The sequence below is a fragment of the Poromitra crassiceps genome, assembly GCF_964638095.1.
Source record: "Poromitra crassiceps genome assembly, chromosome: 21".
Taxonomy (NCBI): Eukaryota; Metazoa; Chordata; class Actinopteri; order Beryciformes; family Melamphaidae; genus Poromitra; species Poromitra crassiceps.
Genome location: NC_139638.1, coordinates 12,142,390 through 12,157,726, shown reverse-complemented (window position 1 = coordinate 12,157,726; position 15,337 = coordinate 12,142,390). Strand labels below are relative to the sequence as shown.

Here is a 15,337-nt window from a genome sequence, read left to right as displayed (position 1 = left end):
GTCTGTCTGTACACTCACTCACACTGAGCAAACTGTATTGTTGAATGTAAAAAAAGCACTTCATATATATATATATATATATATATTTTTTTTTTTGTCATTTGTGTCATAATGAATAATATTTACATGTCTGATGTCAATACAGTTCAAAATAAAAGAATTGAGAGCGAGTTCTGCCTGATATTGTGTGCTGTACATAAATGCCATTTTCTGCAATTTCTTTTCTCAGAGAGACCTTTTGGGTGAAAACAGGGTGTATATAAATGGCTATAAGTAGAGTACAGAACATGCTAAAAGCTCACTTTTTTTTCCCTGGTGAACCCAGAGACGTACATCTTCATTTTGAGGTATTGCAAATCACTCTGGTGCTAATAGATAATTTACTGTGGGTCTTGAAAGATGACCAACAATTATGAAAATCTTTGGCCTGTGCTAAATATTGGCAGTCCTAAACTGGCGGTGAATGAGTTAATATATGTTTTTATCTATTTTGTATTCAGGGTCATGTAGAGACCACCTTAATATATGTCTTTATCTATTTTGTATTCAGGGTCATGTAGAGACCATCTTAATATATGTCTTTATGTATTTTGTATTCAGGGTCATGTAGAGACCATCTTAATATGTCTTTATTTTGTATTCAGGGTCATGTAGAGACCATCTTAATGTCTTTATTTTGTATTCAGGGTCATGTACAGACCATCTTAATATGTCTTTATTTTGTATTCAGGGTCATGTAAAAACCATCTTAATATGTCTTTAATTTGTATTCAGGGTCATGTAGAGACCTTCTTAATGTCTTATTTTGTATTCAGGGTCATGTAGAGACCATCTTAATATATGTCTTTATGTATTTTGTATTCAGGGTCATGTAGAGACCATCTTAATGTCTTTATTTTGTATTCAGGGTCATGTAGAGACCATCTTAATATGTCTTTATTTTGTATTCAGGGTCATGTAGAAACCATCTAAATACAGTATATGTCTTTATGTATTTTGTATTCAGGGTCATGTAGAGACCATCTTTGACTGTAAGTTTAAACCAGATGATCCCAACCTGCTGGCCACGGCTAGTTTTGACGGGACCATCAAAGTCTGGGACACGAACACATTAACAGCCGTCTACACCTCTCCAGGCAATGAAGGAGTGGTCTACTCCCTCTCTTGGGCTCCTGGTGGGATATACACAAACACTCTCTCTCTCTCTCTCTCTCTCTCTATCTCTCTATCTCTCTCTCTCTCTCTCTCTCTCTCTCACACTCACTCACTCACTCACTCACACACACACACACACACACACACACACACACACACACACACACACACACACATAGTTGGACCTCTTTGTTTTTGTTTCGTTTTTTAGTTTTTCTGAATCCCCCCCCATTTTCTCCCCAATTGTGCCGCTGCTCCACCCTCTGCCGATCTGGGGAGAGCTGTAGACTAGCACAGTTTACCAACCGCTTTTGTGGTGGGGACATTTATTTCACTCAATTTCACGCAGAAAACTTTGTGAGACTAGGCTGCCAATATTACAGCAGTATCAGACTTTTATGTAAGAATCCACCCATCCCTTGTAGCTGATGAGATTGTAGATCCCCATTTGAATCGTAATTGTGCATGTGCCCCAGAGACTTTCGCCAACCAAGCCGGATAACTTCCAGGTAGCCCTCTGCTAGCTGGAATGTGGATAAAATAATTAAATCGACTTTACAAATGTTATCGGATGGAATGGATCAAATTCTGATCGTGATTAATCGAGTAATTTCACAGGGGTTGTGTGACACTTACAACAATTTATCCACTCTTTTACAGCCGCAACAGTTGTGGCGGAGTAGGCTACGGCTAAGCTATGACAAATGCCGCATTCACGTGTTCCTCGGATGGTCTCATTTCCTAAGTTGGGAAGTCATTCTTGCGACTTCGGTGTGTTCATGAGCTTTTAAGTGGTAATGTGGAAACAACATGAACGCTCCAAAGACGATGTGCTTTTTTTATATTTCTTTTTATTAAGAAAAATACATAAGAAAGAAAACCACAAAAAAGAAGAATGACTGAAAAAATAAAACGTTAGGGTTGTGCTACAACCCGGGTTTTACGAGTGAGAACGAGAGCTCTCACTAGTGCCTAAAATGCTGCAACGCAGCCCTATGGAAGACTGTCATTTTGCTCCAAAATTACTTATCATTAAAACCTGACCACCCACCCGTAGGTGGCGTGGTACCCCCTGGGGCTGACACAGATCCACGTGACTACGTCACGTCCTGTCAGCCCAGGGCTAATCACTCTAATTTCTTCCAGCCCGCTGAGATCCGACGCACCCCGTGACGCATCGACACAGCAAGGCTGGGTAGTGAGAGCTCTCGTTCTCACTCGTAAAACCCGGGTTGTAGCACAACCCTAACGTTTTACTTCGTTTCGAACTCAAGCTCTCACTAGTGCCTCAATTCAACCGACCTTGCTGCCGGGAGCACCCAAAGGGCGACCCGAAAGGCACCGGTGAACCACGGCCATATGGCAACGTTTATGCCTAACCGAATGACATATTAGAGTGGCAACGATACTACTTTCTTGCCACCGACAGCACCGCGTGCGCGAACTGCGAACCGGACACGTCGAGACTATAGTACCTGACAAAAGTGTGATGAGAGGACCATGAGGCCACGGCACACATGTCCTCCACCGACACACCACGCAACAACGCAGAGGATGTCGCAACACCTCGCGTAGAATGCGCCTTGATACCCTCTGGGGGAACCTTGCCCACGGCAGAGTATGCCAACGCGATCGCCTCCACTATCCAGTGTGATAAGCGATCCTTGGAAAGGGGTCCGCCCTGGGCCCTTTGCCCAAAGCAAACCAACAGCTGATCTGTAATGCGTAATGAACGCGTCCTGGCCACATAGGCCGAGAGCGCCCTTACGGGGCACAGCATGAGCAAACGTCTCTCCTCACCCGTCTCTAACTGAACGGCGGGGGACAGAATGCTGATAAGTCTATGACCATAGACCTAAAGCTGACATTAATATTCTTAGGTTGGTAAGCCGGGTTAGGTCGCAATGTAACCCTGCGCCCATCATTCCCAAAACCACACAGGCCTGCTGCACCGAGAGGGCAATCAGGTCACCAACTCTCTTTCCTGACGACAAGGCCAGCAGCAGCGCGGTCTTTAAAGACAGAACCCTTAAATCGGCGGAGTCCAAGGGCTCAAACGGATGACCCGTTAGCCCGTCCAGCACCGTAACCAGGTCCGATTTGGGAAAAAACGCACCGCCTGGGCCAAACAGACTAAAACGAGCCGGAGGCGCTGTTCCCTCACCCTGTCCAACACCTGACGGATCAGGGGGGGTCGGGGGAAACGCATAGAGCCCCTCCCTCGGCCACGCGTGCGCTTTTAGCGCGTCATGACCTAACGGGGGCTGTCCTCCTGGATCGAGAACCACAGTGGGCAGTGTGTCGCGCGCCGCGATGCGAGAGATTGACGCAGGCGCGACCAACCCTGGCCCAAACCTGTTCCATCACCCGAGGGTGGAGGCACCACTCCGTATAACGGGGATTGCCTCGAGACAGCAGGCCGGTCGTAACTCCGCCGTCCTGGCAGATAGACCGCTGACACTGAAAGGAGACGGGGATACACCCACAGGTGAATCCCCGCTATGGTTCAGCGCCCCCGACCGCACACCGCCCTGTTTGTTCAGGTGGGCGATCGCTGCCCTATTGTCCGAGCGAATCAGCACATGGTGCCCATGTGTGAGCCGCTGGAAGTGTTACCTCCGCAGGCCGGGGGGACTGCGGAGGCAACGTTCTCTTTCGAGTCTGGCCGCACGCGGACTTGTCCGGCAGTGCGGTCCCCAAGAGAGCTCCCAACCAACAATGGGCCCACGGCGCCATTGATGGTGGGCTTGTCCTGAAGCAGAGCCCGGCGAATCGCCTTCAGCTCTAGCACGTTTATGTGGCGAAGCTCCTGAGCCTCCCACCGGCCGTTCGCCGAAAAATGCCCGCAAATCGCACCCCCTCCCCAGAGGGAGGCGTCTGTGCGAATCACCATCCTGAGCGGGACAGGGCCCCACCGAGTACCTCTCGAGAGGTAACGGGGGTCCGCCCATATAGCCAGCGCCTGCCAGGCCTGATCTGTCAGAGGAACCCTGCGATGACGGTCCCCGGCCGAGTCCAGGCGAAGCCTGAGAACCATATTTGGACCACGAGAGCATGTGTAGCCTCCCTAGCGGGAGCACATGCAGTGCTGAGGCCATCAGGCCCAACATCACTGTGCACTGATGCACTGACACCGAGGGCACAGACCTAACGTCCTTGGCTTGCTGTCCGAACCGTGCGAGCCTGTCGCTCTGGCGAAAGGCGCGCAGGAAGTATAGCTCGAGCCCCAGGAAGGTCGCCGCCTGCGCTGGGACGAGGCAACTCTTCTGCCAGTTCACCAAAAAAAACCAAGCCAAAGGCTGGCACTGAGCCCAGACCTTGGCGAGCTGTAAGCCCTGCTGGACGCGAAGCGCCAGCAAGGAGCGGTACGTCTATTGTAGCGGAGGTAGCTCGCGCCCAATGTACTTAGCACACAGATACTAACTGCACGGGTGCACGCCAGCTATCTGCAAATACTATCGTTCTGTGCTAAACAGTACTAAATATTGCTATATGCACGCTATATGCTGCTATATGCACTATATAGCAGGCTCCCGCAGGGCGCACCCTATTAGCGGGAGTACTGCTTAAGCAAGCTAGCAGGCTAGCAAGAAGCACAGGCTAGACAGTAAGCAACCCGGAGGCTAGCGAACGTGCGCGTGCAATGGTAACGTAAGCGGCAATAGCCCATCCCGAAGGGGAGGCACCAATACCCACAACCTGTTAACCCGAGAGAACAGGCGTGGAAGCCACTAGCTAAGCTAGCATAAGCACTGAGAGACAAGCGTGCGCTAACACAAGCCTGCGCACAAGCCGGTGCAGCGAGTCTCTACCCTGAGTAACACGGGGAAGCAAGCGTGACCGCAAGCAGAGGCCAGCGGCCCGCGAAGCTAGTCAATCTCAGAAGAAACTCCTCAGAGGGAGTTACAATCTAGTAGATGCACGAGGCAAGCAACACTTAGCAGACAAGCAAGCTGGCTAAGATGGCGTAAGTACTGAGAGAAGCGGCCCACACAACGGGGCGAGCTCACCTAGCTAGCGTAATTGCCCAGCTAATATCTCAGAGTGCCCCCTTCGGGGCCGACGCCAGTAAAGCTACACTACATTGATGTAGGTCCCAGCAACGCCTGTGCGGCGTGCTCCTGCCCTTAGGCATGCACACATTAAATTAATTGTGCCGGTCGTAACCGGCCAGCGTAGCCTCACAGCTAATACAGCACCTAGCTGTTCCCCCCCTCTCTCTGCTAACAGGAATAACGGGGTTACCGTGCAAGCTAAAGCCTGCAACGGTAAGATAGCTGGAGTGCTACACAACGCTAGATACTGGCTTGCACGGGAGCAAGCTAGCTATCTAGCTAACTGAAGAGCATGGCTTCTAGCTACTACTCTCGCTTAACGCGCGCCCTACACAGAGGTAGCTGGCGCAAAATACTTAGCACACAGACACTAACTGCACGTGTGCACGTTAGCTATCTGCCACAAAACCGGGTGCGTTACCCTGTCTGGGGACGCAGCCAGATAGCTGGAGTGCTACAAGGTAGTCCAAGCTAGCTGCACTGAGCAAACTAGCTAACTATCTAACGCGCGCGCTCTAAAGCCGGCGTGCTACAAGCTAGCTGCTAGCTGCACGAGACACTTAGCTAGCTAACTATCTAACGTTACTCCAGCCGGAGTAACGCGCGCGCTCTAACGCTAGTAGCTGGCGCCTAAAGTACCTAGCAAACAGAAGCAACCGCACGGATGCAAAGCTATCTATCTGTGACAACTGTGCTAATTAGCCTGTTGTTCTAGTGCTAACGGTACAAGCTATTCTGCACGTATGCAACCTAGCTAAGAGTTTTGAGTGCAGACCTGAGTCAGCGCCCAAGCCTACACAACGTTACCCCAGCCGGGGAAAACGTTCACATGAGCTGCACGGCGGCAGCTAAACAACAGTTAACTAAGGAAGATACTCTTAGCTTAAGATGACTTGTTCCGACGCCGCAGGGTGAAGGGTACAGGGTCGGGTCCCCGAAGCCTGCTTTATCCCGTCCACGCAACCTCTTGAGGTGGGCAAATCAGCCGGAACGAGCCTAGTATCTAAGCTATGTAAAAGAGCTAACTCAAAGTTAACCGCGGAGCATTTAGAAACACGTCTTCTTCAGCGGGTGGAAGAAACGGAAAGTGATTAGCCCTGGGCTGACAGGACGTGACGTAGTCACGTGGATCCGTGTCAGCCCCAGGGGGTACCACGCCACCTACGGGTGGGTGGTCAGGTTTTAATGATAAGTAATTTTGGAGCAAAATGACAGTCTTCCATAGGGCTGCGTTGCAGCGTTTTAGGCACTAGTGAGAGCTTGAGTTCGAAACGAAGTAAAACCTATACATACACAGGCACATTCTCTCAAAACATCCCCTCCCCACAGGACCCACAAACCCACAAAGATATTAGCTCGCAGTAATATATATGCCCTACAGCAAAGAAAACACACAAATGCAACCTAGCTATCATGGCGACGTCCATGGTCCCCACGCAGGGCTTTAATAAATGCATTCCACGCCGTCATATTTTCTACTTTAGCGCCATGCATACGGGCCACCAACATCTCCATGACAGCCAGGTCCACAGCTGAATATGCCAATTGTTCAAAAGGCAGAGTATTAGTCAGGTTCCCAATGTTCTGATTTCAACCTTCGTTCAAAATTTTTGGAGAGTTTGTAAACTATACATTTTTGGAAAGCTTAGAGTGTGACGAAACCCAAAACCAATGTTGCCATTTTTTTCAAAGTCTCTATGGTCGCCATCTTGGCCTTTCAAAATGGCGACCACCGAAATTAAACGCCTGCACTGGAAACCCTTATATGGCCCAGCAATGTTATTTCCTATTATCTTTTATGACTGAAATGTCATCTATAGGCCTTGTGGATTAAATTAAAAGTGGTTTCTAAATTTGCATCTTGAGCAATTTGAGTAATTAGCATAATGAGCTAATTAATCGCCAAATCGCTATAATTTTGCTTCAAGTTAACCTAGAAAGGCGATCTAAGAGTCCAAGTCCATGTTTGCCATGTCCAGAAATGCATCTATTACCATAGTGCAGACATGCAACATTTCCTAATTTGCATTATTTGCATAAGGTATGTAAAAATTAGGTCACAATTAGGAAATAGCTAGATCTTTCACTTTTAGTCATCTTAGAATGATCTTTCTTTGATATTGGGTCACCATATACTGATACGCTTGGACAACACTGCCACGGTGGCGTATATCAATCGCCAGGGCGGTGTCCGGTCGCAGGCCTTGAACGTACTAGCGACGGACATCCACGAGTGGGCTCGTGTTCACCTGCTATCCCTGTCGGCGGCCCACATTCGGGGCCACCTCAACCTGGGCGCAGACTTGTTGTCGCAGGGCAACCTGCACAACTCTGAATGGGTTCTCCACCCACAGGTGGTGGAACAAATTTGGGCCAAGTTCGGTCAAGCCGGCGTTGATCTTTTCGCATCGCGGCTCGCACACCATTGCCCCCAGTGGTTCTCTGTCCTCGGGGACGACCCACCATTGGGCCACGACGCGCTGGCGCACGTCTGGCCGGGGAAGGCCCTCTACGCGTTCCCCCCAATCCCCCTGATCCCACAGGTGCTAGCCAGGGTGAGGCAGCAGGGCCTGCAGCTCATTCTGGTAGCCCCACATTGGCCGTCACAGATCTGGTTCGCAGACCTGATTGCTCTGGCGCAGGAGGCTCCGTGGCTGTTGCCACGTCGAGTGGACCTTTTTACCATTATTTATACAGGGAGAGTCTCACTGAGAGCAATGCTCTCTTTTTCAGGAGTGCCCTGTTCACATTCTCACACACATTCATACCTGGAAGCTGACCAGTACAACCACAGTCTGATCTGCTGGCCACTGATCAGCTCCACTGGAGCAGTTGGGGTTAAGGGCCTTGCTCAAGGGCACCTCAGTGGTGGTAATGAGGGAGGGGCAAGCACTGCCTTTTCACTTTCCCCACCCAGATTTATCCTGCCGGTCCCGGGGATTGAACCGACGACCTTCCGGTCACAAGCTCGCTTCTCTAACCATTGGGTCACCACTGCCCCTACTGTCGCAGGCGGGCGGGGAGATTCTGCACCCTTCCCCACACAAGTGGAAGTTGGCAGCTTGGTTCCTGAAGGGGAACGGTTGTTAGCCCAGGGCCTACCGATGAACGTGGTACAGACCATACAGAGCGCTAGAGCTAGCTCCACTCGTGCACAGTATACTCACAAGTGGCGGTCCTTTGCGCGCTGGTGTGCGGAAAAGGACCTGGATCCAGTATATTGTGGCATACAGTGGATTCTCTGCTTCCTCCAAGGCAAGTGGGCCAGTCACCACAGTCCCTCAAAGTATACATGGTTGCAATCTCTGCCTGCTACATAGAGATTGAGGGCAAGACAGTGGGAAGCCTGTCTTTGGTTTCTCGCTTTATGAAGGGCGTCCGCAAGCTTCGGCCCCATATGAGGAGCGTCTTCCCTAAATGGGACTTGGTTACGGTGTTGGAGGGTCTCTCGGGACCTCCCTTCGAACCGATTGACACAATCAGTCTGAAACACCTTTCGCTGAAGACGGCATTGCTGCTAGCTTTGTCTTCCGGCAAGAGTTGGTGACTTGATTGCCCTGTCGGTGCAACAGTCATGCATGGTGTTCTCTGATGATGAGCGCAGGGTCACGCTTCGCCCCAACCCCACTTACCAGCCCAAGAACATTAGGGCCGGGTTCAGGTCTATGACCATAGATCTGGTAGCGTTTAACCCTCCTTACTCGGATCCAATGGAGGAGACTCCAGGCGCTTTGCCCCGTACGGGCGCTTCTAGCCTATGTGAATATGACGTGCACATTACGCACTTCTAACCAGCTCTTGGTATGCCATGTAGCTCAGGCTTTAGGTAAGCCTCTGTCCAAGGAGCGCTTGTCGCATTGGATAGTTGAGGCCATTACTCTAACCTACTCTGCCGTTGGGAAGATTCCACCGGAGGGCATTAAAGCTCACTCTCTGCGGGGTGTTGCTTCATCTTGGGCGCTATTGTGCGGTGTATCGGTAGAGGACATGTGTGCTGCGGCATCATGGTCAACCCATGACACCTTTGTGAGGTATTATAGCTTGGACGTGGTAGGCACGACGTTCGCTCACACCGTCTTATCTTCTTCCCGTGCGCTATGCCATGACGGCCCTTTTTCGTCCGAAGGTCGCACCGCGGTGCTTCGTTGCAGCAAGGACGGTTGTAGGTAGCATTAGTGAGAGCTCGAGCTGAAGCGAAGTAAAACGTAGGGGTTGTGCAACAAAGGTTTTACGAGTGAAAGCGAGAGCTCTCACTATCCAGCCTTGCTGTCCGGGTATATACTTGGCTCAATGTTGAATGCTTGGAGTGGGGTTCCCTGTCTGGCAGGCCGCTACAAAATGGCTTACGGTCGCGTCCAATCACAGACAGGGATCGGCCAGGTGATCCCTTCAGGTGCGGCTGCGGTGTTCCACGTCACCGTCATGTCACCTGGGTGGTTCGAAAGGTTAACTTTTATGGAATAAAAGGTAAGAGCATTCAAGTCTGTGCACTATGCGTGCTAAAGTACAGAAGCTTTCAGATGACTCCAGAGTAACGGAGGAACGACAGAAATGCTTGGCTAGGTTTGTGTGTGCTGCCTACTGCCCAAAAGGGATAAACATTAAGAAACATTCCAGAGCTGCGGTGGCACATGTTCTGCAAGTATATGGCAGAGAGTTAAAGGCTACCACCTACAGAGGGTGCCTTGGAAAAGCACATTGCTAGGGTACATGTGCAAGCTCATGTTTGGGGACAGGCAAGCGTTGAGCAGCAAGTACCTTTAAATCCTCTCAAAAATGGCTACTTCAAGGCTGATAAAGGCCAGTTAAGACCCACTACCACTGATGTGCTACCAGCTCCTGAGTCCATCATTGAAATGGTGAGATGCCGCTGCAAAGGAGATTGTTCAACACAAAGATGCTCCTGTAGGAAGAGAAACTTACAATGCACTGACCTTTGCCTTTGCAGTACACAATGTGAGAACGATGAGGACTCAAGATCTGAAAACCGGGATTCAGATGGCAGTGATGCTGAAGATCTTGAATGAGATGGGTTTTTAACTAACAGAAGTTAGTTATAATTGCAAATGATGAATTTCAATATGCCTTGACGTACAGAGATTTTTGTTACAATCCATTTGTTATGGATGCTTGAATTCAAATTATAAATATATTTACTTTATATTATATCCAATTGATTTTCCTTCCCTTTTTCCTTAAAGTGTTTTGAACATTTGTCGTTTTTAAAATCCAAAATGGAATTGACTAAAGCCAAAATATAGATGTCCATTTCAGCCTAATTATATAATTTATGCTAATTATGCTAATGAACAAAGGTTGCATGATTTAGTTATGGCAAGACATTAATTTCTAGACATCAAAACATAGACTTAGACTCTAAGATAATCGTTCTAAGTTGCCCAAAACAGAAGATTTCCCGATTGTTACCTTTTTTTAACCAAATTTATACTAATTATGCTAATTAGGAAAGGTTGCATGACTGCACTATGGTAATAGATGAATTCCTCCACATAACAAACATGGAGTTAGACTCTTAGATCATCTTTCTAAGTTAACTGGAAGCAAAATTATAGCCATTTTCCAGTTTTCGGCAATTAATTGGCTCATTATGCGAATTACTCAAATTGCTCAACATGCAACTCTTAGCAACCAAGTTCAATTTCATCCACTAGGCCTATAGATGACATTCCATTCATAAAAGCTCATAGGAAACTACATTGCTGGGTCATATAGGGATTTCCAGTGCAGGTGTTTAATTTTGGTGGTCGCCATTTTGAAAGGCCAAGATGGCCACCATAGTGACTTTGAAAAAAATGGCAACATTGGTTTTGGGTTTCGTCACACTCTAAGCTTTCCAAAAATGTATAGTTTACAAACTCTCCAAAACTTTTGAACGAAAATACATAAGGACCTGGACTATATGGGGAGCCTTCCATCTATGAGCTACTTTTTTTTGCGGCAGTAAGGGGCTGTTCACGCCATACGCCGAAGCAACGCTCAACCTACGCTGAACCCACAAGTTTCATTTAGGCATCCTTGTTAACAGGCGAAGCCGTTCACACAAGCCGCATGCGTCATGCTCAAGGCATGCTCAAGCCTTGCTGATGCCTTGCTCACGTGATCGTTCAGGATTCAGGTCATTTTTCAAGCGTGACGCGTGAAGCTTGAAGCTGCCATATATATATATATATATTTTTATAGAGTAGCTCAAATTCAATGCAAGGCGACAGTAAACGCACAACCACACACATGGAGGCACTAACTGAAATGACTAGTCCATGGTCTTGTCTGATTATGGCTTGGATGTAACCATAATCAGTCTATTAGAAAAGACTTGGTTGGTTCATATCGTCGCTGTCGGGTGGAAGCCTTGTATCTCCAAAACCACAACTTTTCAGGAAATGAAAAAAAACCTGTGTTCTTAAAATAACTGAAGACCACGTCATCAAAGTTGGCACGATGTCTTCATTATGATCCCTTACTCGCTGGATGTGTCATTACATTATTAATATCTTACCTGAATAAGCTCAAATGGTGTTACAGGATTATCATTCCGACTTCGAGGCACTTTCTCCGGAGCGAGCAGCCTTGCGTAGCTGCAACCTTTCTGGAGCACACAGCCGTGCGCAGATACCTCCAGCAGCCAGCTCAAGCCTGCTCCCATGCCGACTGAGAGGCACCGTCTCGGGGGAACACAACCTCTCACTAACACTAACATTAGTCTCGTCAGAAACCACTTTGATCTGCATAGTTTAAATGAGTTTGCAGCCTAGGGATAATTTGAAAACATTGTATTGATCTATTTACATTAGACGAAGCCAGAAATAAACAAAATGAAGTCAGAAACAAATGGCGCCGTTGAGTTCTGGTTTAACATCTCTGCTTTCCGGGTATTTTCCTCCTGCCTGGGGGTCTTGAGATGGAGGCAGGGGCGGAGGTTTGAGGGACAGTTTGAGGGTGAGTTACGAGACTTAGTTACAAGATCATTTTAATGCTTTTCCACTGGCATTGATTTATGACAAAAACATAAAAACGTGAAAAAATTGATGTATGGGTCTCCGCCCGAGAGCGATGAAATTGTTAATCTCTGTGTACTCTGTGTGTTTTGAAGGAGGGGCTAATCTCTCTGTGTACTCTGTGTGTTTTCAAGGAGGGGCTAATCTCTCTGTGTACTCTGTGTGTTTTCAAGGAGACCTGAACTGCATTGCAGGGGCTACATCTCGTAATGGCGGCTTCATCTGGGACGTCAAGAAAGGAAAGATGATCACTCGCTTTAATGAGGTTACTTTAACTGTTTCACTACCTGACTCTTAGTTAGGGGAGAGGGGCTGTTTCACTACCTGAATCTTAGTAAGGGAAGAGGGGCTGTTTCACTACCTGACTCTTAGTAAGGGAAGAGGGGCTGTTTCACTACCTGAATCTTAGTAAGGGAAGAGGGGCTGTTTCACTACCTGACTCTTAGTAAGGGAAGAGGGGCTGTTTCACTACCTGACTCTTAGTAAGGGGAGAGGGGCTGTTTCACTACCTGACTCTTAGTAAGGGGAGAGGGGCTGTTTCACTACCTGAATCTTAGTAAGGGAAGAGGGGCTGTTTCACTACCTGACTCTTAGTAAGGGAAGAGGGGCTGTTTCACTACCTGACTCTTAGTAAGGGGAGAGGGGCTGTTTCACTACCTGAATCTTAGTAAGGGAAGAGGGGCTGTTTCACTACCTGACTCTTAGTAAGGGAAGAGGGGCTGTTTCACTACCTGACTCTTAGTAAGGGAAGAGGGGCTGTTTCACTACCTGACTCTTAGTAAGGGAAGAGGGGCTGTTTCACTACCTGAATCTTAGTAAGGGAAGAGGGGCTGTTTCACTACCTGACTCTTAAGCCTGGATTATGCTTGACGCTTTGGCCGGCCACGGAATCCGACGAGGAAACGTGTGGAGCTTGTATACTCTGTGTGGGTTTCTGCAGGCGGAATTGAGCGCGAGTCTTGAAAACTCCACTTTGTCCGCCCGTCCGCGTCCGCGTAGTTACAAATTTCGGCGTGCGCACGGCCGCTCGAAAACCGTCCGCACGGAGCCTTGCGGAGGGGCGTGTCTGCTGATTTGACGTCACTTTTCCGCGCGGACACTCGCGTTCCTCGCTGATGCGGAAAGCATAATGAGACCTTTAGTAAGGGAAGAGGGGCTGTTTCACTACCTGACTCTTAGTAAGGGAAGAGGGGCTGTTTCACTACCTGACTCTTAGTAAGGGAAGAGGGGCTGTTTCACTACCTGACCAAATAATTGTTGAATCTTTCATATTGATCAACAGCCTCATCGATACCTATCATACCTATCATCGGCTGCAGATACAGTACATTCTAATCTTTCCGTGTTGTGGGGCAGTAAAAAGCTTATGTATTTGACCTTTAATTTACCTTTTAGTGATGACAAGATGCTGTGATTATACATGTCTTTATTTCCATATGAGTTTAATATCATAATTATTAGCAACATTTGTTCCACAATAGCTGAAAAATATAAATACAAATAAGTGTAAAAACTTGTTTTTTCCTCCCTCACTCTCTCTCCCTCCCTCTCCCCCCTCTCCCTCTCTCTAGCATGGTAAGAATGGTATATTCTGTATATCATGGAGCCATAAGGACTCTAAGAGGATTGCTACCTGTAGTGGAGATGGATTCTGGTCAGTGCGTCTTCCCCAACACACCTGTACCTCTTCCCAAACACACCTGTACCTCTTCCCCAACACACCTGCATATTGTGAACAATTGTTCCATTACGGGGGGGAAATAGTACATTTGTCTTTCAATCAGCGTGGGTTGCAGTCTGTGTGTTTGATATTGTTTTGACTACAGCATCACCAGTCTGTGTGTTTGATATTGTTTTTACAGTACTACAACATCACCAGTCTGTGTGCTTGATGTTTTGACTACAGCATCACCAGTCTGTGTTTTTGATATTGTTTGACTACAGCATCACCAGTCTGTGTTTTTGATATTGTTTGACTACAGCATCACCAGTGTGTGTGTTTGATATTGTTTTGACTACAGCATCACCAGTCTGTGTGTTTGATATTGTTTTAACTACAGCATCACCAGTATGTGTGTTTGACATTGTTTTAACTACAGCATCACCAGTCTGTGTGTTTGATATTGTTTTGACTACAGCATCACCAGTCTGTGTGTTTGATATTGTTTTGACTACAGCATCACCAGTGTGTGTGTTTGATATTGTTTTGACTACAGCATCACCAGTCTGTGTGTTTGATATTGTTTTGACTACAGCATCACCAGTCTGTGTGCTTGATATTGTTTTGACTACAGCATCACCAGTCTGTGTGTTTGATATTGTTTTGACTACAGCATCACCAGTCTGTGTGTTTGATATTGTTTTGACTACAGCATCACCAGTCTGTGTGTTTGATATTGTTTTGACTACAGCATCACCAGTCTGTGTGTTTGATATTGTTTTGACTACAGCATCATCAGTCTGTGTGTTTGATGTTTTGACTACAGCATCACCAGTCTGTGTGTTTGATATTGTTTTGACTACAGCATCATCAGTCTGTGTGTTTGATATTGTTTTGACTACAGCATCACCAGTCTGTGTGTTTGATATTGTTTTGAATACAGCATCACCAGTCTGTGTGTTTGATATTGTTTTAACTACAGCATCACCAGTCTGTGTGTTTGATATTGTTTTGACTACAGCATCATCAGTCTGTGTGTTTGATATTGTTTTGACTACAGCATCATCAGTCTATGTGTTTGATGGTTTGACTACAGCATCATCAGTCTATGCGTTTGATGGTTTGACTACAGCATCACCAGTCTGTGTGTTTGATATTGTTTTGACTACAGCATCACCAGTCTGTGTGTTTGATATTGTTTTGACTACAGCATCATCAGTCTATGTGTTTGATGGTTTGACTACAGCATCACCAGTCTGTGTGTTTGATGTTTTGACTACAGCATCATCCGGACCATCGATGGGAACATCCTCCACAAGTACAAACATCCTGCTGCTGTATTTGGCTGTGATTGGAGCCAGAACAACAAGTAAGACAAGGCTAATCAATTCAATTCAATTGGGCCAGATTTTAAAACTAGGATTATGTAGAAATATTTTTTTAAAGCTTTT

General features: G+C 47.3%; 1 protein-coding gene across 1 annotated transcript in view; it reads left to right on the top strand.

The window, feature by feature from the left end:
- LOC310795251 (WD repeat-containing protein 17-like) overlaps window positions 1-15,337 on the top strand; it is a gene marked incomplete at both ends in the record, with an annotated part of 124,543 nt that overhangs the window by 35,318 nt on the left and 73,888 nt on the right. The window contains 4 exon segments of the mRNA XM_083657311.1: window positions 1,007-1,175; window positions 12,400-12,491; window positions 13,798-13,880; window positions 15,169-15,255. Of these exon segments, the coding sequence (XP_083513437.1) occupies window positions 1,007-1,175; window positions 12,400-12,491; window positions 13,798-13,880; window positions 15,169-15,255 (431 nt within the window).